The 24,014-nt window shown below is 48.9% G+C and overlaps 1 protein-coding gene across 3 annotated transcripts in view; it reads right to left on the bottom strand.

Moving 5' to 3' along the window:
- Positions 1-24,014, bottom strand: part of COL4A2 (collagen type IV alpha 2 chain) — a 188,893-nt gene that overhangs the window by 21,851 nt on the left and 143,028 nt on the right. For all 3 annotated transcript variants that reach the window (XM_058548477.1, XM_058548476.1, XM_058548474.1), the window contains exons 23-32: positions 21,277-21,349; positions 21,084-21,190; positions 19,377-19,578; positions 18,938-18,997; positions 17,248-17,304; positions 11,126-11,233; positions 7,834-8,055; positions 3,639-3,800; positions 2,349-2,519; positions 1,371-1,514 (exon numbers count right to left, since the gene is read on the bottom strand). In XM_058548477.1, coding sequence (XP_058404460.1) covers positions 1,371-1,514; positions 2,349-2,519; positions 3,639-3,800; positions 7,834-8,055; positions 11,126-11,233; positions 17,248-17,304; positions 18,938-18,997; positions 19,377-19,578; positions 21,084-21,190; positions 21,277-21,349 — 1,306 coding nt within the window. The remainder of the gene's footprint in view (positions 1-1,370; positions 1,515-2,348; positions 2,520-3,638; positions 3,801-7,833; positions 8,056-11,125; positions 11,234-17,247; positions 17,305-18,937; positions 18,998-19,376; positions 19,579-21,083; positions 21,191-21,276; positions 21,350-24,014) is intronic.

Here is a 24,014-nt window from a genome sequence, read left to right as displayed (position 1 = left end):
TCATCTTAAATTTAATTTAAAAATATCATTTCTTGCTCAATGGCCTGAAATCTCTAAGCTAACAGGAAGATTATCTGAAAATGCAAGTGTGAGTACAAAGCTTGGAAGAAGTAGTGCCCTAGACTGCAGTTTCTATTTTTCTAAGAATTTGTACAAGTTATGGCTCTTGGTGGAGTAATTTTTTAAAAAAATTAAAAAAATTAAAAAAAATTTTTTTTTAAAAATTACTCACTTAAAGAGGACAATTCAATGGTTTTTAGTATATTCAGAGTTGTGCAACCACAACCACAATCTAACTATAGAACTTTTCATCACTCCAAAAAGAAACCCTGCACCCATCAGCAGTCATTCCCCAACTGTTCCCTGCCCACAGTCCTAGGAGACCGCTACGCTACTTTTTGTCTCTATGGACTTGCCTATTCTGGACATTTCTTGTTAACATAAGCAGATAATATGTGGTGTAATGTTTTCAATGTTTGTCCGTGCTGTAGCATGTACCAGAACCTCATTCTTTTTTATGGCTGAATAACACTCCTTTATACGGCTATACTGCATTTTGTTTACCTGTGATGGACAGTTCTACTTCTGGCTATTATGAATAATGCTGCTGTGAACATTCACATACAAGTTTTGTACGGATACGTGTTTCCAGTTCTCTTGGGTGTACACCCAGGAGAGGAACTCCTGGGTAACCATGTTTAACTTTTTAAGAAACTATCAAACAGTTTCCACACTGGCTGCACCATTTTATGTTCCCACCAGCAGCAGATAAGGGTTCCCGTTTCTCCACATCCTCATCAACACTTGTCATTAGTAATTAAGCTTTCAGAGACCATTGTGATAATTTCAGAACAAAGGTGTCTGAACAAAAGTCATGAGAATGTGGCTTGTGGGTAGCACACTTCCTGAACAAGGAGCCTCACCCATGGGGTCCGAGATGCCTGCCCATGCCTTTCTGTGGGTCACGTCTCTCTGGCATATGTTGTCCTTCCACCTGGAGTGCTGTGTCCCTGCTTTGCCATCGGTACGCCTCTCTTTTAGAATTTACCTTCTGCTTTTCACCTGGCCTCACCTCCCTGCGCTCACCATGGAGTAACCGTGGTGGGGGATGTTTCTTATGACGCTTTTGAGTCTTAATGCTGCTGTCATTTCTGTTCTCAGAAGTTTCCTTTGGTCAGGATTATTCCCTTACACTGGCAGGGTGTTGAGGCAGGGATAAAGCCTTCCCGTTTTTGTTAGTTAGTTAATTAGTTTGTTTTTTAACAGCATCTAGCATCTGGGTTCCTGGAAGATTCGTCCTGAGCAGTGTTAGGCCCCCACGAAAGTGAGTCTCAACCCAGTCAGAAAGACCTTAAGAGAGGCGGGCGTACCTTTCACACCTGGCTCACCAGCCAGACCCTTCAACCCCGGAACTCCAAAAAAGCCGGCCTCTCCTTTGCTTCCCGGGAGCCCGGGTCTCCCTTTGAGTCCCAGCACGCCTTGGAAGCCGTCCATCCCGGGTGAGCCTCTGCCCCCTTCAGAGGGAAGGAGAAAAGTGCTGGGTTAGGCATGGATAAACGCACGGGGTAATTCAGGCTCGCTCACCCATGACATGCCCACAGAGTAACCCACATGAGAAGATGCCAAGATTCTCAACCTAAAACAGGGATTTCCGGGACACCATTTCCTAAGGGGCTTGTCTGCCAACCTACATACAGACCGAGGGGTACGGAGTCAGCCTTTCTGCCATCTGGCCACTGGGGACAAGACATAGGGCAAATGCACAGCGGTCAGGCAGAAAGACACGAGGAAAACTGGAAGTCCCCTAGGTCCATGGACCCCGAGAAGAGGTTGGAAAGGGCCCTAGATGTTAACATGACGTTCACACTGCACCCAGCATGGAAATCCGGCAAAGGACCATGGCAGAAACAGATCACTGTGTCTCTGCACAACAGTGAAGGGCCAGAGGCCGGCTTCTAGAAAAACTGGTCTCAGTTTGGGTGCAAATAAACCCGTGTGGTGGCCAAGCTTCTCCTGTGTTCTGGTTTTTGTTCACTAACTGGCCTCAGGATCTGAATCTAGTCTCCCGAGGGGCCTCTCCACAAAGTTCCCCACCAGATAGTAAGTCCTGGTCTTCAGGCAGTCCTGCCCTTGGTAAATCAATAAACTGGCATTTGGGGCACACGAGTCCCACCAGCCTAAGAGCACTGGCCTGTTTTCCCAGGGTCTGATGCCTCCTGGGCAGAGGAGTCCAGATGCTGCAGCCTGCAGGCGTTGGGGGCTGGCCTCTCCTGGCACAGCTGCCCCAGGTCCCAGGGTAACCCACCCAGCAACCCTGCAAGGTAATTCCCTCATCCTGTTACAGTTACCTTTTGGTCCTGGGATACCAGGCATTCCGGCCATTCCTTTAAATCCAGGGCTTCCTGGGTGACCTCTCTCACCTAACAACCCAGGGTCACCTCTGTCACCAGGGACACCCTTCATGCCCACAGGGCCAGGGACACCTGTGTCACCTGGCTCCCCTCTGTCTCCAGGCAGACCTGTCAAAGAGAGGGGGAAGGAAAATGAAGCAGGACCAACAAAGCACACACAGAGAGAACTTCTCTACGACACTTTTAAGGCATTGATTACAAAAACTCTTGACAAGAAAAACTTCTTGGAAGGAGAATGGGAGACTGAAGTTAGAGAGGTGAGTTTTAAAGGTGGGACCAGAGTTTGTGGAACCTGAAGGCCGGTCTTTCTAAGGAGGTCTTCCTTGGAAAGGAAGGCTAACCTGTGAGACGCAAGCCAAACACGACTTCCAGATGAATCCGACTTGCCCCACTCAAGCCCTCCCGCCTTCGGAACCCAAAGGGCAAAGCTCCAGAGGTGGATGGGGAGGCGGGCGCCGGGGCACTGCCAGCTCTAAGCCGGGTCGCTGAGGTTACTCACGGGCTGCCCACCCTCCTGACCATCGCTGGCTCCAGGAAACAAAGAATTTCACTTTCGGGAAACGATTTTGCCTCTTCAAAGCACAGCAGTGATTTTGAACTTTTGCAGTGGGAATTTCTTTTTTTCCCCTAATGAAATCTTAACTAGAACCCTAATATACACAACAGTTACAAAGGATGAGCAGCTTTCTCAGGCTGTGTGAATTCTCCTTGTTTGGTGATGTACATGTCCCATTTTTGGAACCTGTTATGGGCTGAATTGTGTCCCCTCAAATTCATATGTTGAAGTCCTAACCTCCAATACCTTGGATGTGACTGCATTTGGAGATGGGCCTTTAAAGAGGCCATTAAAGTTAGATGAGGTCGTTATGGTGGGCCCTAATTAGATATGACTGGTATCCTTATAAGAAGAAATTAGGACACAGACACACCCTGAGGGACGACCGTGTGAGGACACAGGGAGAAGACAGCTGTTTACACACCAAGGAGGGAGGCCTCAGAGAAACCAACCCTGCTGACACCCTGATGTCAGTCTTGTGGCTTCCAAAACTGTGAGAGAATAAACTTCTGTCATTTAAGCTGCCCAGTGTGTGGGACTTTCAGAACCCCTGCAGCTCTTGAGAGGGGGGCTCCTTGGAGCACAGTTTGAGAACTCCCTGGGGGGTGGTGCTTGTTCTATCGTCATACGAATGAGGCCTCGACCCCTTGATGGGATGGTGGGATCCTTACCTCCAAGACCTGGTGCGCCTGGCAGCCCCAAGGGCCCCCCTTGGCCGGGAGCTCCTGGGAAGCCGTACTGTCCTGGCGGCCCAGGCAGTCCCGGCTGGCCTGAAGGTCCTGGGAAGCCTGGCTGACCTTTCAGGCCTGGCATTCCTGGCATCCCCTGGCTTCCTGCAGGAATCGAGACAAGAGCCATGAGGCCAACCCCATACAGTTCATTGCCAACCACATCTACCTCCTCAGACTTGTTCTATAAAAATAGGACTTAATTTTTTCTGGATTGTAGGAACTCTGGAAAATGCAAAGAAGTATGAAGGATAAGATCAAAGTAACCCAAGCTATCACCCCGAGATAATCACTAACACCTTGGTTTATTTCCTTCTGCCTTTTCTCTGGTCACATGACATTCCTAGTAATATTTGCAGAACTGACATGGCACTATAAGTACCATTTTAATCTGGCTTTTTTCACTTGACGTTATATTTTGAGCACTTTGCCACATTTTGAAATAGTCTTTACAAGTGTGTTAAATGGCTACATGGATAACATCCCACCGCATGGGCACTTTTAGCCCCTCACCCTTTTTGCTTTTACAAACAGTGCTGTGAGGAAGAGTCTTTTGGTCTACGTATCTGTGCCCATGATGCAGGTCATTTCTCTAGGAAAGTGTCCTAGAAATTGACTTAGTGGGTCAAAACAAACTCGAATGTAAGGCTTTTGAACTCACACCATCACACTGGGCTCCGAGCGCCTGCACCAATTTGCTCCCCTGCCTGTTCTCCCAGCATTGAGGGCTGGACTGGACCACGACAGAAACCGGGAAATACGGCGGAGCACAAAGCAGGGCCTAAGCTGTATGACGATGTGTGTTTTTGATTCTGAGTTACTTTTCTTTCTCCTAACTTTTGCTTTTTGGTGAAATTTTTGTTCTTTGCTGATATTTTTCTTTTGGGGATTTTGATATTTTTCTTATAGATTTTAGTATTCCTCATACACATTAATTTTGATATCTATTGATATCAATTGTAATTGATATCTTTGTATCCTTGATATCTATCAATCCTTGATATCTATTGTAAAGTTTACTTTGCTGCCACAATTTTTGTTCTTGACATACTGAATATTAACATTTGTGTGCAGATTTTATACTTGATTTTATGTTTAGAATATCCTGCCCTACCCAGTGGTCAGATAACTACAAGCATATATTTTCTTCTAGTTTTTTTTAAACACTAACTCCCTGGACCTCCTTATATTTAGGCATTTTTCCCTCTCTTCTTGGAACTTCGAGTTTGTTACATTCATCCCATCAATACCAGCGGACGGGCCAACGCCTGCCATGTGCATAATGTTCCTCCAGTGACTTCCAGGTACCCTGGCTCATTTATCTCCTGACATCCCACCAAATGCGCAGGGGAACCTGAGAGGAAGAGGCAGACAAGCTGGGGGAATGGAGGGGAGGGGCATTAACGAAGGGGACCAATTCAGCCTTGGACCAACCCAGAACCTGACTGTCAAGGCTGTGTCCCAGTTACGCGATTACGTGAGCGGCATGGTGGAGAAAGGCCTGCAGTGAGCAGGATGCACAGTCTCTCCCGGACTCCAGCTTTACTGTGGGAATGAGGACCCTTCTGTGTTTCGGTTTCCATCTTTAGCGTTAACAGTCCTAGGGACAGTACGACTGCTCTTGGTGCTGACGGTGTTGAGAGGGCAGGGGCAGGGCTGCAGGCGGTGAGGTCGACCCTCAGATCCTGCCATGACCCTCTGTCCCTCCACAGCACAGACAAGAGAACATCACACCACATGCCCTTGTGGCTGGTGACCCGAGAGAACTGAGCAGGTCAGGTCACAGAGCTGGGGCTGGGGGCCGGAAGGGTCAGGACGGTCCGAGTGAGGGTTTCCGGGGGTCCCCTCACAGAAGTGGGAGGACAGGCCATGGATAAATGAGTGTGAAACAGCTCTGTGACTTCAGTGTTGCCTCAGAAAACTCAGGCGTTCTGCTCCCTCAGCTGTCTGTCGTGACTGGTGCTTCTGAGCTCAATGTTTTAAATCAATTTCTATTTATAGAACATCCATTAAAGAAGGAACAACTACGAAATATCAGCTTTCCTCAGCTAAATAACATCTACTCCGCGGACTTGGGCGACTCCTTCCTTCCCAGGTTCTGTCCCAGAAGGCGGGCGGCACATGGCGCCCCGGGACCCGCCTCCTGCCGCGGCCCCATCACACGGGCGGACTGAGTTGACCCGGAAACAGCTTCTCAAAACTCCAACGCTTCGGGAGTCAAACTTCTACCAAACAAAATATTCTGTCTGAACAAGCTGGTCACTGAGGGGATGTCGAACGTTTTCACAGGCTCAGGAGTAAAGTGCTGCCGTGTTCTGTTGTTGTGCACAAACATTTTTAAGTCTGCAGGAAATAGCTAGGTTTTAAAAAATCTACCAGAATTTAAAATTTAAAATTTAAATTTAAAAATCTACCAGTCCCCCCTGTGAAAGAGTCCGGGGCAGTTTCATAGGCGGATTGTGGAACAGACCAGTGGACAGGCTGACACACGAAGTGTGAACGAGAAGGGGCCGCTCCTTGAACTAGCCCCGGGAGGCAGACACACAGGGCGCCCTCCCTCCAGTGCTGCTGACTCCTCAGTGTCCACAGAGAGCCACCGAGTGACACCTCATGCTCCATCACTGACTGCTCACCAGTGAAGCTGGCAAGGGCAGATGTCCTGCCACCGGGTCCCCACTGCTCGGTGGTTCTTCCAATGGCTCGAGCGCTTGGCTGGCCGTGGATGGAGCGGTGTGGTTCATGGGTGTGTGTGGATGTGCATGTGTGTGAGCACGTGCAAGAGTGGGAGTGTGTAAGAGTGTGTGTGCATGTCAGTACGTGTAAGAATGTGACCGTGGGAGCATGTGTAAGGGGTTGAGAGTAGGGGCACAAGTGTGGGTCTCTGTGTGCATGCACGTGAGTGTGTGATCACATGTGCATAAGTCGGTGTGGATACGTGTGCACATGTGCATCAGTGTGTGCATGTGTGTATGAGCACATGTGTGGGTGTGTGCATATGAGCCTATGTATATGAGCACGCGCGTGCATAGTCGGTGTAAGTGCACGTGCATGAGTGAGTGTGTGCACACGTGCAACTCCAGCTGTCTTGGGCCCTTCTGTTTTTTGGGCCTCACCACAGTGGGTCTCCCAGTGAGCCCGACACCCACAGTGGAGGCGCGGGTCAGTCTCATCATCATGGAACCCACCTGTCCTGTGCCCCTGCCCCCAGGCCTGCCAGGAACCAACAGACTCATCCGCAGACCAGCTTGCGCTCCTGAGCTTGGTGAGTCCACCTGCCTGTCGAGAACTAAGCTTCACCCCTCTTGTGTCTTCATGTAAAGGATGGCCGACTCGGTCTGATGGCATCCAGGGAGGGGACACTGCCTCCTGCACCATGTAGGAAGGCCCCTTCTGCCTGGGCTTGGGAGCAGGCACTGAAGACAACGCCGTCAACAGACAAATGGTTGACACATGAAGTCACGGTGCATCCTGCATCTTCACTTTGACTGTTTGAACACGAAACGGTCCGGCAGTCTCCAGCGTGGTGCGCCGAATGCAAATACTTGCTCTTCAGTGACACAATCTCTCATTAAAGAGAGGGTGTTTGGGCTTCTCAATGCCAGTTTTGCATAAATTGGAAACGTAAAGCCATCTGATGCCTGGTTCACTCAGCAGACAATGGGCAGTCTTTCTACTTTGCTAAACATACACTGACAGTATTGTGAACAACATTAGACAATTTTTACACCATCAATTTCACATCAACTGATTACACTGCCTTCCAGACTGCCTCCACCTCCCTCCTCAACCTCTCACGACGCTCGTGCACCTTCCTCTTTTTTCATACCCACTGCACACACTCTGCTGGAAGCACTGGTGAGCCCCCTGCCCTGATGCACTCCCGACTTGGGAACAGAGTCTATCAGTTGATCTGTACTTGTAAGAGATCGCCAATGGCCACCCTTTCCTGGCCATGGAAGGTACACGCGGGATGATGATGATTGTCCTAAAACAATCTGAAGGAACGATGGAACTGAGTGAGGGGGAGAAAAAGCAAGACTCGCACCATACAGTCCTGTGGCTTCTTACCAAATTCCCCAGGAGGGATTTGGAACCCACCTTTGGGAGCCCCCGCTCCCCTCCTGCTTCGGTGACTTACCCCTGAATCCAGGCAGGCCTCGCTCTCCTGGGAGGCCTTTCAGCCCAGGTTGTCCCGGCAGTCCAGCATCTCCCCGGGGCCCGGGCTGGGCTCCCAGGACTTCTCCAGGAAGGCCCCTGTCCCCTGGGGGCCCCATTGGCCCTGGCAGGCCGGTGAGACCTGACTGTCCATCTGGGCCAGGGAGGCCCACTGCACCTTTGGATCCTCGAGGGCCGACGAACCCTAAAAGGAAATACAGATTGGCCCCATAACCACAGGTCAGCATCATGACGTACTAAGAGAGGTGTCAGAAAGAGGCTGGAGACACCACCAGTTTGCATTTGGGGTCCTCAGCTGCAGCCCTGGCCCTGTCACCCATCTTGGAACCCACATCACTCACAAGGCCGTCCTTCTGCCTCTCTCCGTGTCTGGCCCCAGCCTACAACTTGGCTAAGGTGGACAAGGCCTTTCAAACCAAGTGCTCCTTGGACATAAACCTTCACAATTCATGGGTTCCTGTGTTGTGCAAATAGTCCCAAAAGAACACCTTCTGTGGGACCTTCCAGGATGTGTGTGAAGGGGAGGGACAGAGTGGTGTGACGGAAGACCCCAGGTGGTGAGAACGAGTAGACCCCTTGGAGCCCAAACTCTGCCCCTCGAACTCTCTCCCTGTCATAAATCCCGGCCATCAGTCAGTTTGGAAATGCTCTGAAGGGGCGGCAATACCCCTCTGTCGTTTTTACCGGGAGAACCATCAGCCGTCCATGTTTGGATGGAGGGAGGGTGCTGTCATGAGCTTGGACAGTGGTGCCTTTCCTGGACGCCACCCAATCAAACAGTCTCGTCACACTAGTTCCTCGTTCAGTGCCCTCACCCCGAGGTGACCTCAGATTGAACCCCAAGAGCAGACAGTCATGTGCTTGTTCAGAAGGAAAGCTTTCTGAGGTCATTACAGCCTCGGCCGTGGGAAAGGAGGTACTGTGTGCCCATTCTGTGTGGTGGATCTGACAAAAAAGATCCAAGCGCCGCGCCCAGGCCTCTCCCAGCGCGGTGGAGCTGCCCCGCCTGGAGCTGGAAGGTGGGTTGATGGGTGTGCCCGTGTTTGCAACACAGAACAAAGATCTGGACTTAACCCGAGGACTGAATAGCTGGACCCTATTTCAGAGTTTTAATGGTGTGATTTACTCACATAAAGAAGAGATGTGGCTTTTATGGAAATGTTAAAACTATACATGGGAACTGGGCACTTAAGTTTGTAGATGTGGATCTTACATCTGGAATGAACTCTCTTGGAGTTTTGTCATCTTTGAAGTGGGGTATTTTATTTTCTTCTGCACGTGGTGATAGGGTATAATACATTCATTGCCATAAAAAGTGACATGCATTTCAAAAATCGAACAGGTCAGTTCCTCATTTACCCCTTCCCTCTGGTCTACCCCAATATCCCTGTTCACTTAAGGGCTTACATTTCAATATAGAACAGGCTTTACACCCACACTGTCAACTTCCTAAATCCCCTGATAATGGGCACATCCCCCTCACTCTCCACTCCAGGAGCGCGCTCTCTACAGTTCATGCCCATTCAGCTGGGCATGCAAATTACGATTACTAGGTACCCTTCATGTTCAAGGCAAGAAGTTATTAACAAATTATTATCCTTCTCTTAAAATATTTTCCCACTTAACTTTAGTATACGTGACATCACCAGAGTGACAATACGATAACTGCTAAACATTCAGGTGCTCCCAGCAGGGCAACAAAATGATACAGTCTGATCCTCTGGTGTGGCGGCATGAAAACTTGCCTCTGCTCTCTCTAATGCAGGGTTTTTACCAACTCTTTGATAAAAGACACGGGGAGCATGCCTCCCAATTTTGCAAAACCCGGAGAGATGCATCATATAAAAGGCAACAAGATCAAGGTTTGCAACAATGTGTACGGGCTGGAACACTGAGTCCAGGAAGAAAATCTATCCTACTGATACAAACGGTACATTTAGGATTAAAACAATTGTCCAAGTGTAGGACAGCGAACAGGCAAAATTCAATTAACTTTTGCTGAAATATTTGCTAAGGGTCTAAATCTAAGGACACAACTGTCCCACTGTTTTGTGTGATAGTCTAGACATGTGGAACATCTGTTCCTTTTCAGGAGCCCAGTGTGAAAGGAATGCTGAGAAGCTGGAGGGCGGTCATAGATGGATGGTCAGAATTCTATGGGCATGGAGATTATGGCCTAAAAAGAAAGTTTCATTCCTGAGGTCAGTTCTGCCTGTTCAAGACATGTCTACGGGGAGATGTGGCCCTGTCTCCTGATGGGTGTGAGGGCTGGTTGTGCAGAAGTGGAACCACTGGCTGGAGGGACAACAGAGTGAGAACTGACGGGGAGGCAGGTTTCATTCCAACCAAGGAAGAACTTTCCAGAAATAGGAGGGATTCAATGTTTCCCAGGGGCTGGGTGATGAGAGTGATTCCAGTAGAGGCTAGGAGAACACCTGACCTGCATCCTGCAGGGGGATGTTTGGCCTTGGGTGGCCTTAATGACTTCTACGGTTTCATCTAGATAATACAATCCCAGAAGGTGGTGCCTCTGCACACCAAGAAATGCACCCATGCTCACTCACACCATTTGAGCCAGAACCACAAAGGGACACCTGTGTTTGGGGACAATGAACTGTATTATAGAGCATGGTGACACCTGAGCAGGTACTCCCTACTTCTCATCACAGCTCATTACTGGAAATGCATTCATTTTCCTCCATACACAGGTAAACGGCTTTAGCTGTTTTAGCCACTAAACGGCCTCCATAATTCTTTGCTGTGTCAAGCGTAGATGGGATGGTTCAAACTGTTTACTCAGGCTAGCTGCAAACTGAAGGGTACATAGGCGTTATGGTGAAAAGCAGAAACACAGCTGTTCTGTGCGTGGTATGCTTTGTGTGTGGTGGCTGGTGAGTGATGAGCAGGCTGGGAGCTGATGATAAGGCTCTTTGTGTCTTTAATGATAATCTCAGAAGAGCACAACATTATGTGGCCCTCAGAATGCATACTATCAACCAGGGAAGAATCTTTCTGCACACTTATCTCTATTTTCCTGCACGATCTGTAGTATGTGCTGCAGAACCGCAGCACACTAGTAGTGAAAAAGCCAGGGATTGTTAGTCTCCCAAGGACAACAACAAAGTCATCGTTGAGTATTTACCAAAAAAAGTTTCTGACCATCAAAAGACAATAGACCTGGGACACCCAATCATATGCACACACAGTCATTTCCCGAATCCAAAGGGCTGAGTGGGGGTCCCACCCCGACTTACCTGGGGGTCCTGGGAATCCCTCACGTCCTGGATCTCCTGGGAGTCCCTTCAGCCCTGGGGCTCCGTCAGCTCCTGAGAATCCTGGTATCCCTCTGAGGCCTTTGGCACCTAAACAACCCGAAGAAACCACAGCACACGTCAGAGCCCCACGAGGAAACACCAGGAGTAGATGAATGGGAGATGACCAAGTTTGGCACCTGACTTAACGTGCTCTCTTATGAAACTGGGAAATGATGAGGCCAGAGGAAGTCAACCCTAAAACAGCACCTCTGACAGTCGGCTACACCTGACCGTGGACCCTGCAGACCCCCGCAGCAGGCCCCACCCACCAGTGGACGCCGCCAGCTGGCTCTCCCAGAATCCCAGGCGGGGCTGACTGGTGAAAGTCTTTCCCTGCTGAAGCCAGCCAGTAGAGACCGGAAGAGGTGACGCTTCTTCAAATGCACACACACCAAACCCAGGGATGCCAGGATCAGGAAGAACCAGGGAAACAAGACCCACCAAAGAAAACTCATAAAGCTCCAGTAACCACCCTGGAAGGAGTGGGAGATCTAAAAACTGTCTGACTGAGAATTCAAAATAATTGTCCAAAAGAAGCTTGGTTACTACAAGAGAACACAGACAGAAGCCCAAACAAAATCAGGAAAACAACACACGAGCAACATGAGAAGTTCAACCAAGAAATAGAAACCATAAAAAAAAAACCCAAACAGAAACCCTGGAGCTGAAGATTACAACTAAAACAGCACCTCTGGGCTTACAGAATGATTTCCAGTTTTAAACATCAGGCTCAACGTTAAGATTGCACAGGGTACTAATAAGGGGCTCAGAAGGCCTAGTGAGTCTTGGCTTTACCTCTCCTACCTGGGCAAGTTTCTGAACCTCTCTGTGCCTCAGTTTCCTCGTCTGCAAATGGGAATAATAATAATGCCTATTTCACAGGGTACTGTGAGGACTAAATGAGATGATTCTCGTCAACTATCTGAGCGGTGCTTGCTCAGTGCGTGAGATCCATAAATGTTCCTATCATCAGAAGGCTCGTGTCCCTCACCAACGCCACAGAACTGAACTCCATACTTTTTCATCCACATTCCCAGCTTTTCTTCGGGAAGGGGATGCTGTGTGACACACACCTGCCCCTCCCTCCGTGGAAAGTGGGTATGTGGACGGCAGAAGTGACAGAGAAGAGTCAGACAGAAAGCTAGATAGGGGCTCTCAGCCACAGGGGAGCTCTGTGCAGGACGACGGCCTGGAGCCCGAGACACCCAGACCCAGACTTCTGAGACCTTTGCAGTGACCAGGCCTCAGATTACGTCTCCGTTCTGGGTGTGTGGGCCTCTGGTCGTCTCTGACCATCAGAGACTCCTGTAGGAGGTTCTTGCATGAAGCCAGGTTTGCAAACTGACACTAAGCCCAGGTTCCTAAACACAGTATTGTTGGGAAAAATTCCTCGTATTTGACTCTGTCTCCATCAGGTCCAGAGTCAATGTCAAGAGACACAAGATCGAAAGCTCCACAGACTTGCTTGAGCCGAGTAGACCCTTTATCATGATTCCTAGGACAAGGCCTGAGAGGGTCTCATCGTGACATTCAGTCCAGGAAGAGGAGGACTGAGAGCAGCACTCCAGAAACAAGACACCGCTTCCCGCTTCACTGAAAGCCTGACTGCAGGGACCACGAGAACGAACCAGAAAGACTCTCATCTGCAGGGCACTCGCCCTCCTCCCCTTCGAGCTGAGAGGCGCTGTGTGGTCCCTGCACGCACGGAGTTCAGGCCTGCTCCGCGTCTAGAGGTCTGGCCAGCCCTCGGAGTGGCGGGTGGTTCTCAGCCCCCTGCCTGTGGCCCCTCGGATGCCCTTCTGCACTCACACTAGACTCTCTTGGAGCTTCTGAAAGAACACTGGTGTCTGGGTGCCACCCCGTCCTGTTAAGTCGGATTAGGTCCGCCTCACATCATCTCCAACTGCTCTGTTCTGTTCCCACACACCCAGCTGAGGACACGCACTGAAGTCAGATTTTCGGGCCAGATTTCAGCATTCCTGGTGCTTCTGAGCCCTCCCTGCCCTTCACCCGACATTGGGGAGCTCTGGGCTCGGAGAGGGGCAGGCCTGACAGGATTCACTAGAATCTTCCAGAATTCTGCTCCTTCCTCTTCTCTTTTCCTCTTCCTACCTCTTTTTAAATAAAACGACCGAAAAGTAAGATAAATATGTTCCTAAGTCTTTGCTCAGATTTCGAATGTAAGTGTGACCATATTAAGAAATCGCTCCCTCTTATGTTCCCCCTTCTGGAAATTTCTACTCCCAAAGTAGTTAGCCTTGCCCGGTTTACCCAGGTGTGGTGCCTCCATCTTGTTGACATACGGCTCCATCTCGATTACCTGTGCCAATATTTACAGTCCTGACCTCTTGGTCTGAATAAAAATGTAGTTTTCAAATGAGATGACTACCCAAATACTAGGATTGTGGTCGCCCTGCCTGGCTGAATTCTGTACAACCCCTAAAGCCCACAGGAAATATGTCCCAGCTGAGTCACATACTGATGTTGGTTTTTCAGGAGGGGGGCATGCTGAGGGGACCTGGACGGTGAAACAAAAATTAGGAAAAATGAGGGGTGGAGAACTGGGGTGTGGGCACCCTGTGCCACACGTGTCTGTCTCGCTGTCTCAGTGCGAGGAAGTGAGTCACACCCTGAGATGCTCAGATTGGCAGGAACGATGACGCAGACCATGGGAGCCCGGGTCAGGGCCTCAGCGTGCACTTGAGAATGTCTGACATTTGCATCTGGAACAAAGTCAGCCAGAACGGAGAAGCATCCTTGGTACTGATCTCACGGGAACTGAGCTCCACCCACCAGGACCTTCTTGCTTTCTTCTAGAACATCCAGGAAAAATTCTTCAGGCGGTCTGTGGGGAATTGGTATTGGAAGAGCAATGGGAACAGCCTTAGCGGGGGCAGAGGGATATGGGTGTGTGTCCTGCTCCTCACTAACCAGCTGCGCACTAACCAGTGCGACCCAGGCAGGTCATTTGCCATCTCTGGCAGGCAGATTTCCCATCTTTATATTCGGTAGTTGGACTGCACCAGCGTTTCTATGAGGACCGCGTTTTCAGTAGCAAGGTGCTAGAAGGCCGTGACAGTCTCCTCCAGCTCTATCAGCCTTCATTCAACCTCTTTCATTGCATTCTGCAAACATTTACAGTAACTTAAGCATTTTTAACAAGAACTTTCTTGAAAGTTTCCCGTATCCTTCACCCAGAGCCAATCTAGTCAGATTTGAGAAATGTTTACTTATATTACTTGTAATGAATGACTTAGACAAACAAAACAAAACTTCAGATCAGCAAAATGCCATAACTCCTAATCTATCGGATGTCTTTGATCTGAACCTTTTCATAGGGGAAGCAAACGCAAGACATGTTTCCAGGTGTCTCTGTGCCTGTCTGCTCTGAGGCGCAGAGACTGCCTTCATCTGAGGCTCTCAGAAACCACAGCCAGCACACCTGCCTCTCGCAGGCAGCCAGATGCCTCAGCAGTCATGGAACTCCCCGTAAACAGCAGCCGTGCGGACAGCAGCCCCCTCTCTGCAGCGTGCAGGCCAGTGCACAGGGCGGGGGCAGGCAGAGCTGGGTGGAGAGGTGAGTAGGTACACGAGGGATTCCACTCTTTCCGGGCTACTGTCCCTTTAGAAATGTCCTGCAAGCCATTAGGTGGGGCTGCTGCTTTGCTGTCATGTAGAAGGGGCCAAATCCAGCAACGTGGAGTTTTCCATATTTTTTTATGTGGCTGCAGAAAAGGGTCGAGAGAGACTCTCGGAAGCCCTTCCCCAGGGCCGGGGAGAGAGGGGGCTGTGTGTGGCACCCACCAGCTCTCGCTGCGGGACCCCATTCACCGAGGGTCCTGTGGAGGCACGGCTGGCCTTGGGAAAACCCGCTGGAGCAACGTAAGCTCCACTCCTACTCACACTGCAAGTAAATGCAGAGATTATGCAAAATTTCCTGTAGACAAAATGGTCCCCATGGACCATCATCTCCCACTGTAATTAAATGATTTTAAACAGACCCTTATACTTGACTGGGGGCGATGAGGAGGGAGCAGTCAGAGCCAAAGGATGCTCTCTCTCACACAGGACTGAACTTTCCTAAGATTACAGCTCTGGTGGTGGAACAGGAGTTCGGTCAAACTCAGATGTCCAGGAATACACTCCTCAGAATTCCAATATGCTTGTGAATCTAGAACTATGAATGGCTTTGCATCAACCAAGTCCCACATGAATATGAAGTTCGACAGTTAGGTAAAATAAAGAAAAGAGTTCATTTTTCAGGTTGTTCTGAAGTGAAGATGAGCTCAGCTTGTAAGTCAGCTTCTGGAAGGAAACCCCAGTCAGGCCTAAGAGAAGTTCTGGTTAAAATTGAAAACAGGACACAAGCTCGTAAGTCAGTTTCTGGAAGGAAACCCCAGTCAGGCCTAAGAGAAGTTTTAGTGAAAATTGAAAACAGGACACAAAACATCAACGTGCTGGCCCTGAACTCTACTGTACTTCAGGGTCATAGGCTACGTCACTCCCATGAGATCATTATGTGTGGGCTACGTCACTCCCATGAGATCATTATGTGTGGGAAGCACTACAGATAATTTTTTGCAAGTCCACCCAACTGCTCACACCCGATTCATGTATATTTTGGGCCCTGCTTCACCCAGTTGCACTGAAACCTGTCCCATTGTGTCTCTGAACAACCCACACAGGGCCTCTCCCCCTGGAGTTGTCACCATTTGGGGGACTGCTGCATTAGTGCCTGAGCTGGAAGCCATGGCGGACAGACCTCTCCAGAGCTGGAGCATGCAGAAGGCCACAAAGCACCCCATGGATAATGGAGTGAGGAAGACGCATGCTCAGTTCTCAGAAGACAATATGGGGACCGTTAGCACTGCTTCACGGTGCAAATGACACTGCGCATTTCGTCCTGTTGTCCCCAGATCCTGCTATCACTGTGCGCCTGGAAGATGCCTTTAAGGTCTGGGATGCAGACAATAAGTCAACACTCTTTTGTAATTTTGTCTCACACAGGCTTAGCACTTTACAGTTTACCTAGGACGCCACCCACAATATCATGGGCAGTGTTAACGACATCATTTGCAAAGCAGGAAGAGTCTAGAACACCTGCAGTATTCCTACTGGATAGGTGAGGAGACTAAGTTCCAGAAGGAATAAGTGAGATGCTCAAGGCCCCACTGCTAATTAGCGGTAGAACCAGACCCCAAGGCAGGCTCCGGCTGCACGTCTCATGCTCTCAACCCCGAATTATTTGAGTGACTTCCTCAGAGGGTGATGGAGGCGCTTTCCCTTGCCCTGACCGTCAGAGGAGGAAAATCACAAGGACGATCCCCTCGGCTGACCCCCATGGACTGCTGCTGTCCGAGAACTCGGCCGTCCTGGGATGACCGACAGACATCTGCGCAGCGCTGAGTGGCTATGGCCACCCAGGCCCGTCTGTTATCTCTGGAGACGCCATGCCACGAGTGGGCGCACGGACACCTCTAGACACTGGATCTGCTACAAGAAACCTTACTTATTTCACATGGGCTCTTGAGTTGGAGCAATTGGTCTGTGTCAGCAAAGAAAAGCCCAGCTCCTTCTAGACTATAGAGACAAATTCCCAGCGTTGTTTATTTCTGTTTTCCTCCCTCAAAATCCAAACGAAACAATCCTCTCCCATAGGTTCTTCCCATATATCTTGGGACACAAAGGGATAAAAGAAAAATACTCAGAGATAAGCCTCCTTTCCGGTCTTATAACATGTGTCAGTCTCTGATGCTCTTTGGGTGTTCACCAAGGTGTGCACCACAGCTGAGGCTGAGTTCTGTGTGGCAGGAATTTTCTTTTCGCCTGGGGTTCAACTAAGTGTCAATGACCACAAACATTTTTCTACAGTGATGTGTAAAATCTGCTTCCTGGAGAAGCTACCACAGTCTGAGGTAGAGTGCCAAAATGGCGGCACATGGTGACGTCTGGGCTAGGGAGGAAGGTGAGGGCAGAGGAAAGAGGTACAAAAAGGGGAGAAGAAAACTGAAGATGCACAGAGGAAGGCTAGAAGTGCTCCCTAGATTACTGGGGCACATTACCTGTGGGGCCTGGGGGTCCCGGTGGGCCTGGTGATCCCTTGGGCCCTCCAACACAACCTGGGAAGAGAGAGGAAAACACATGAGCTCAATCTTTAATATCAAGTCTCATGGCTCTCGGCACTGCCAAGGTTGAAAGCACCAGCTATGAAAATTGGCTACCATTTTACGATCAGAATAATTTAATGATTTAATTAATCTTGATTCTGATATAAATAAAAGTTTAATTTTCAATGTGTAATGAAATCAGAATATTAATATAAAATGCAAATGAAGTAAGTCCAGTCAAATAAAAATTAGCACTGTGCTGGCAATGATTCATCCTCTCCTTTAGGAGAATACCTCGGCACAACTCAGTTAATCTGTGTCCTCCCCAGTTAGTCAGTGTGAATGCCTCTTTGTCTGGAAATGCCCACGAGTGGATGGAGAAAGCTTTTGATCTCAAAAGGAATTCTTTGGCTTCTCCTTTGTGACTCTGCATACTTTCAGAATTAGCCACAGTGATGAGCTGCTATGAGCTGTGCAAAATGAAACTCGGGTGGTAGCCACTTCTGGTTGGCGTGGCCAAGGGCAGTGACATGCAAGAAGAAGGATTTTGTTGTCTGGCCTTTGTATGAGAGAGCCCCCTTGCAGGCACAGCAATCCTTCGAGATGTCCTTTGTCTGTTTGCCTGGGACTTGGCTGGGCTCCTATCTTAGCCTGACTTAATGGCCTCCTCTGCCACACTAGAGATACAGGGGTGCAAACCGGCCAGCCCAGGTCATAAGAAGAAAGGAACTGGATATCTTCGGGGCACACGGCCTCCAGCCCGCAGAGCCTCCCACCCGGGCGCCTCGCCACACCTGCACAATTGGCAAGTTCTCTGAAAGCTTTGGGCTTGCCCCTCTGGCTCTGCACCCTCACCCTGAGTGCCTGATGCCTTCCCACACCTCCTGCAGGCGACCCACAGACGCTGATGCTGATTCTCTGGCCCTGACTTTTATCTTGAGAATTACCCCCAAGCTTTCAACTGCCATGCGTGACCTGCTACCATCCAAATGTTCCACTAACCCCGGTAACTGTGCAAAACACATCCTCTTTGCTTATCTCTTCAAAATCCTGACCGAGGTTGGCGTTCCCTTCATATCCTGGACTCATCTCTCTCCCTGGCTTCCCACTTCACCTCTCCGATGCCAGCCAGGTCAGCTTCTGGAGTCTCCTTTCTCTTCCTGCCCACCACTGAGCCTTGGCTCAGGGTCACCTACATATTCTCCTCTTCTCTGTCAGTCCTTGCTCTTTCTAGCATGCCTGGATCACTAGACCAAATCCTTCTCTTCCGGCATGTATCCAGACTCACTCTTCACCCTATACAACAAGCAAATAATTCTCAGCTGCTCTTTACACACATATGGACAAAGAGATGTATACGTGCATATATTTTAAGTGAGAAAACACTCACATGTTGAGTTCTCACCAACGTAAATTGGTGCAGCTGGGCTTACATCGGTAGGAAACCTTGGTGACCCCACATGTATTATACCTTCCTCCCCTTTGACTCGAAGCTGAAGCAGATGGGCTTCCAGCTCCAAGTTTTGCACATATTTCTCTCTCTCACTGCAGCTCCGTGCACACTGCAGGAGCTCACAGCAGTTGTTGGTGAGTCACATACTTTATAAACCAAAAGTTTTAAAGCCAACGATCTTCATTACCGTACCTAGTGGGATGGTCTCCTGTCCGTCACCTCCGATGGGCCTTTTCACACCTGTATCACAATCTGGGAGCAAGGCACAATGAGAGAGTGAGGCAATCTTGGCACACCTGGAAGTTACTGACCTATCCATGGGTGTGTGGGCGGCCTGGTGGATCCTTGGGCAGGGGATCCAAGGCCCTTCTGAACTTCCGTGCGGAGCCCCCATGGCTTCAGCACTAGAGGGAGAGGCCCCGTGTTCCAAGTGGTGAGAGGAGGCTGGTGGGCCTGGAACACCCCGTGGCTGAGTGTCGTTTGTACGTGCCAAGAACCGATGGTGCAACACAGACAGCATTCTCGTGTGACCCCCCGGGGAATTTATGTATCGCCAAAGAAGAACAGCAGATGTTGAAGCACAAACAGTGTCTTGTGGCTTTGAAAGATAACAGAGAGGATTCCTCCATACCTATTAGTCCTGGAGAGCCGGGGAGGCCAGGAGGACCGGGGAAGCCTGGGGGGCCAGGTAAGCCGGCATCTCCGGGGAAACCATGCTCGCCTTTGGGGCCTGGCAGGCCCAATCCTGGGGGGCCCCTTTCGCCCGGAATGCCCTTTGTGCCAGGCACTCCTGGGTGACCTGTGTCCCCTTGGGGGCCTTTGATGCCATCACCCTGTGAGAAAATTCGGTTGATCTCTTAAGGGATGTGTAAACCTCAAAGACAACCACATCCCAGTTCCCTTTCCTCATTCCCCTGAATTCTGTGCCACGTACACAGAGCAGACAGACAGCAGGGATTCACATGAACCTACAGTCATGGTCTAACCAAAGCGCAGAAATCAGGACAGGTTTTACAACAATCATGAGCAACAAAATAGAAGGTAGTTCTGGAAGGCGTACAGATCTGTTTGAATATTTATTTTTCTCTTTGCAAACACTAGTGCCCTGCCTCATTCAGACTTTCATTCACAGGAAGGATTCTGCATGAGAATGGTTAGGCACAGATTTGGATTCAGGGGAGCAGGCACACATTATTGCGATGACTAGGCATTTGTGACACATCTACTATTCCCAAGGGCTAATGCCTTGTTAAAGGAAAGCAAGTCTTTACTTTGGACAAGAAGGAAAGAGTACTGTGCTCATTAGAAATAGAGAGAGACAACAGGATCAGAAAAGCAGGGAGGAGGGAGTACTCAGCAACACCACGTCCAGGTGATGAAACTACTAAGCAGGTGCGGGACCTGTGGTGGGTGGGGGCGTGATAAAAGGGGAGGGGGCTCTGAGAATCGGGAGGGTAGGAGGAATGATGTGGGCAGGGTCACAGGCAAACCAGGGGCCCCCGCTTTGTGCTGAGCGTATCTGGACGAGCTGGTACAACAGCCATGCAGATAAGTCCCAGCCCACCCGCCCAAGCCCAAGCCCAAGCCGTGAATGAGACCAGGATATTCCGGCGGCAAGTAGGGAGCAGCTTTTGGGAAGTGAAAGGCTGCTGTCCATTGAGGTTACTCTCCTCCATTTCAAATGGCATGAGGTAGTGGGATGATCACTGATTAGGGACCAAGCTCTCTGTATTTGTATGGCCCTGATCAAACCACACAGCCTCTGCATTCTGGCTTCTTTAACATGGGTGCCATAATAAGGACAGGACTTTCCATTTCCCAGGCTGCTGCAGAGATCAAACGACCGGGGCAGCAAACTTAGATGGGGGCAGTGATGACGATGAAGACGACCACTGGGGAGCGTTCCGGGGGTGCTCACCGAGGTTTCTCAAGGCGGGTGTTTACGTTCATAGCTTAGATATTCCAGCAAGCAAGGAAGGAGCACGCATGCCGACAAAGCCACCAGACTGGGACTCAGACACGGTGGGTTTGCTGTGGGCTCTTAATAACAGAGGAGAACAGCAGCCACCTATCTTAGAACCTTCGATTTGGGAGGCTCTCATTCTATGTTACACCAGGAGGACTATTTGCTTACTCGTTGACTTTCAAATGTTCACGTTGTGCTTGGCTTCCAGCCTAACTCACTGTTTCCTAAAAAAATATGGTTTCTGCTCATTAAAGTCAAATGGGTTGCACTGGGTAGATTTAGTGCAGTGCCAGCACCATTCACTTCTCAACTGTGTAAGGACATGACTGGTCAGGATGAGGCCTGAGCCTTCCCACACACGTGGCTACTCACAGGAGGGCCTGGAAGGCCTGGGAATCCATCGAGCCCGTCACGTCCCTGGATGCCGTCGTCGCCTTTCAAGCCAGGCACACCTGGGACACCTGGTTGTCCCCTCTCACCTGGGAAAGGATTTGCAGCGTGAGTCTACTCATACAGTGCAGCCACAGACAGACACACAAGAATTGCTTGGCCATGGAAGACTGACCTTTGGTGGTTACTGTTCTAGAATCTCCCTTCACTCCTTTGGGCCCAGGAGGTCCAATGCCACCAGGGGCTCCCTGTGGAAACAAGCACAAAATGTCTTCCTCCTTCATACTGTTAAGGACATCTGAGAAGATGACAATTTTCCGAGCATACAACTTGAGGGTCATGAAGCCCAGCACTGTCCAAAGGACTTCCTGCAGTGCTGGGGATGCTTCAGATCCGGCTGTCCAGTACAGAGGTCACCAATCGCAAGTGGCTATTGAGCACCTGAATGCGGCCAGCAGGACTGAGGAACTGAACTCTTAACTTTAAATAATTAAAACTTAATGGAAGTCGCCACACACAACTGGACAGTGAAAACCAGAACCTCGCTCCTCAAAGTGTGGTCCGGGGACCAGTAGCATCAGCCTCTCCCGGGAGCTTGTGAGAAACGCAGAACCTCAGGCCCCCCCGAGGCAACTTAATCAGAATCTGCATTTCAGCAAAGTCCCAGGGATTCATAAGTTCACGGACTTTGGAGGAACAATGATGTAAACCACAAGGTTGCTAACTCTAACTACAATTATTCAGAACCCGGGCAGGTAATCAGCTCCCATGTACACAGGATGGAAATCTGTCACTCGATGTTGAGAACTACAAAGAGTATTTCATTGACAGCTTGTCTTCCAAACTGAAATTAAGCTTGGAAAAAAACACACTCAGAGACAAGCTTATGCAGGGACACTCACATTTGAGGCTGTAAAATCTAGTTTAAGTCTTGCAACCAGCAGAAATGAGCAGGTTAACGATTCAGGATGCATTTTAATATGTGTGATACGCTAGTTTTTGGCAAATCTTGGTTGTTATTGCAAGAATACGGGAACTTTTCGTGTTGGTTTAATTAAATGGAATGTTACAAGTGATTATGAGTTCCTTTCTCCTAAAAAATTCCACAGATACTTGATGCATTGATTTAGTTCTTTGCAGAAAAGGGCGACATTCCTTCAGTATCCAGGACAGTGTTTGGCACACAGATGGTGCTCCAGAAATAGGTGTTGGGCAGATGGGTGGATGAATTCATTTACTGACCAACTCCCATCATTCAAGCACTCTGCCAAACTCTCGCAGATGTGAAAAAGCAGAAAACCCTCTCAGGCATTCCCACTGCTGTGGGGTTGCCGGGCACATAAACATATCAGTAAATGCAAGACAACAAACGCAGCACCAAGTGTTGGAACAGAAGTGCTGTGGGCGTGCCTAACACAGCTGGGGAAAGCATGTGCTCTAGGAAGATATTAGACATTCCAGGTGCACAACATGGGAGCCGGCTGGCTTCTAGGATGCATTTAGTCATTTTATAAACAACTGAAGATCTTACCAGTTTTGCCATTATTAAGTTTGCAATTCTCACTACATACACTTTCTCATGCTTAGACAGCCATGATTTGGAGACAGTGTCATTTTTTAAACTAGGATAAAATGTAGCACCTACTCTTTTTAGTTGGATAAAACTACAGTCATGCATCGTTTAATGACAGGGACACGCTCTGAGAAACACGTTGTTAGGCGGTTTCCTCGTTGTGTGAACATGACAGAGTGTTGGTACACAAACCTAGAGGGTGTAGCCTACTGCACACCTAGGCTCTGTGGTACTAATCTCATGGGACCACCGTCGTCGTATACGGGGTCTGTTGTTGACTGAAGCATTGTTACGCGGCCCATGATGTATTTATTGTCTGAGAAACCCTGGGGCTTGGAGCAGAGAGGTGCTTTGGATCTCACTTCACCTGCGAAGCTCCCGTTCCATGAAGCAACTCTAGTCACACCTTCTGCACCAGCAGCTCCGCGTGGCTGCAATTCTCCTGCCCCGTGTCGTGGAGCCAGATTTTTCTAATTGTCGCTGGCCAAGAGTCCTGAGCAATTTTTCCTCTATTGCTGAATACATAAAATGATAGCTTTTCACTTTCTAAATCTGCTGCAGTTCTCTTTTTAAGTAGAAAATAAATAAAAAGTATATATTTTTTGCTTTCATCTGAAATTTGCTGTGAAATCATTGGTTATTTAAAACCTGTCACGGAAGAAAGATCTCCTCCAGATGACCTTTTCATACGGCGTGAAATAAAGTCCACTTAGCTGATATCCACAGGGAATTCATGGGCAGGGAATTTCATACTTTCATCCAAAGTAAATTTATGATTTACTTGGAAGTTTCACTTTTTATTGTGTTAATGGAGCCTTCATAAAATGCTGAATCAGTTCTATACTCAATATGAATGCTCAATAAGATGCTTTACATTCAAAATGATAGAAGTTCTTTTTGAGATGTTCATATACCATAAAATTCATCATTTTAAAGCAAAAAAATTCAGTGGTTTTTAGTATTTTCACAAGGTTGTGCAACCATCACTATTATCTAATTCCAGAACTTTTCATCTCTCCAAAAAGAAACCCCATACTTACTAAATAGTCCTTCTCCCTTCCCCCCTTCCCCCAGCACCTGGCAACCACCAATCTGCCTCCTGTCTCTAGATTTGCCTGTTGTGGACACTTCCTACAAATGGCATCATATAATATCTGTTCTTTTGTGTCTGTTTTATTTCACTAAGCATAAGATTTTCAAGGTTCATCTGCATTGTAGCATGTATCAGAACTTCATTCCTTTTTATGGCTGAATACTATTCCATCGTATGGGTAGACCATGTTTTGTTCATTCATTCATCAGTTGACGGACATTTTGGCTATTGTTATTAATACTGCTAC

The sequence above is a fragment of the Diceros bicornis genome, chromosome 9 (genome assembly GCF_020826845.1).
Source record: "Diceros bicornis minor isolate mBicDic1 chromosome 9, mDicBic1.mat.cur, whole genome shotgun sequence".
NCBI classification, from domain to species: Eukaryota; Metazoa; Chordata; class Mammalia; order Perissodactyla; family Rhinocerotidae; genus Diceros; species Diceros bicornis.
This window is presented reverse-complemented; position numbering and strand designations above follow the sequence as displayed.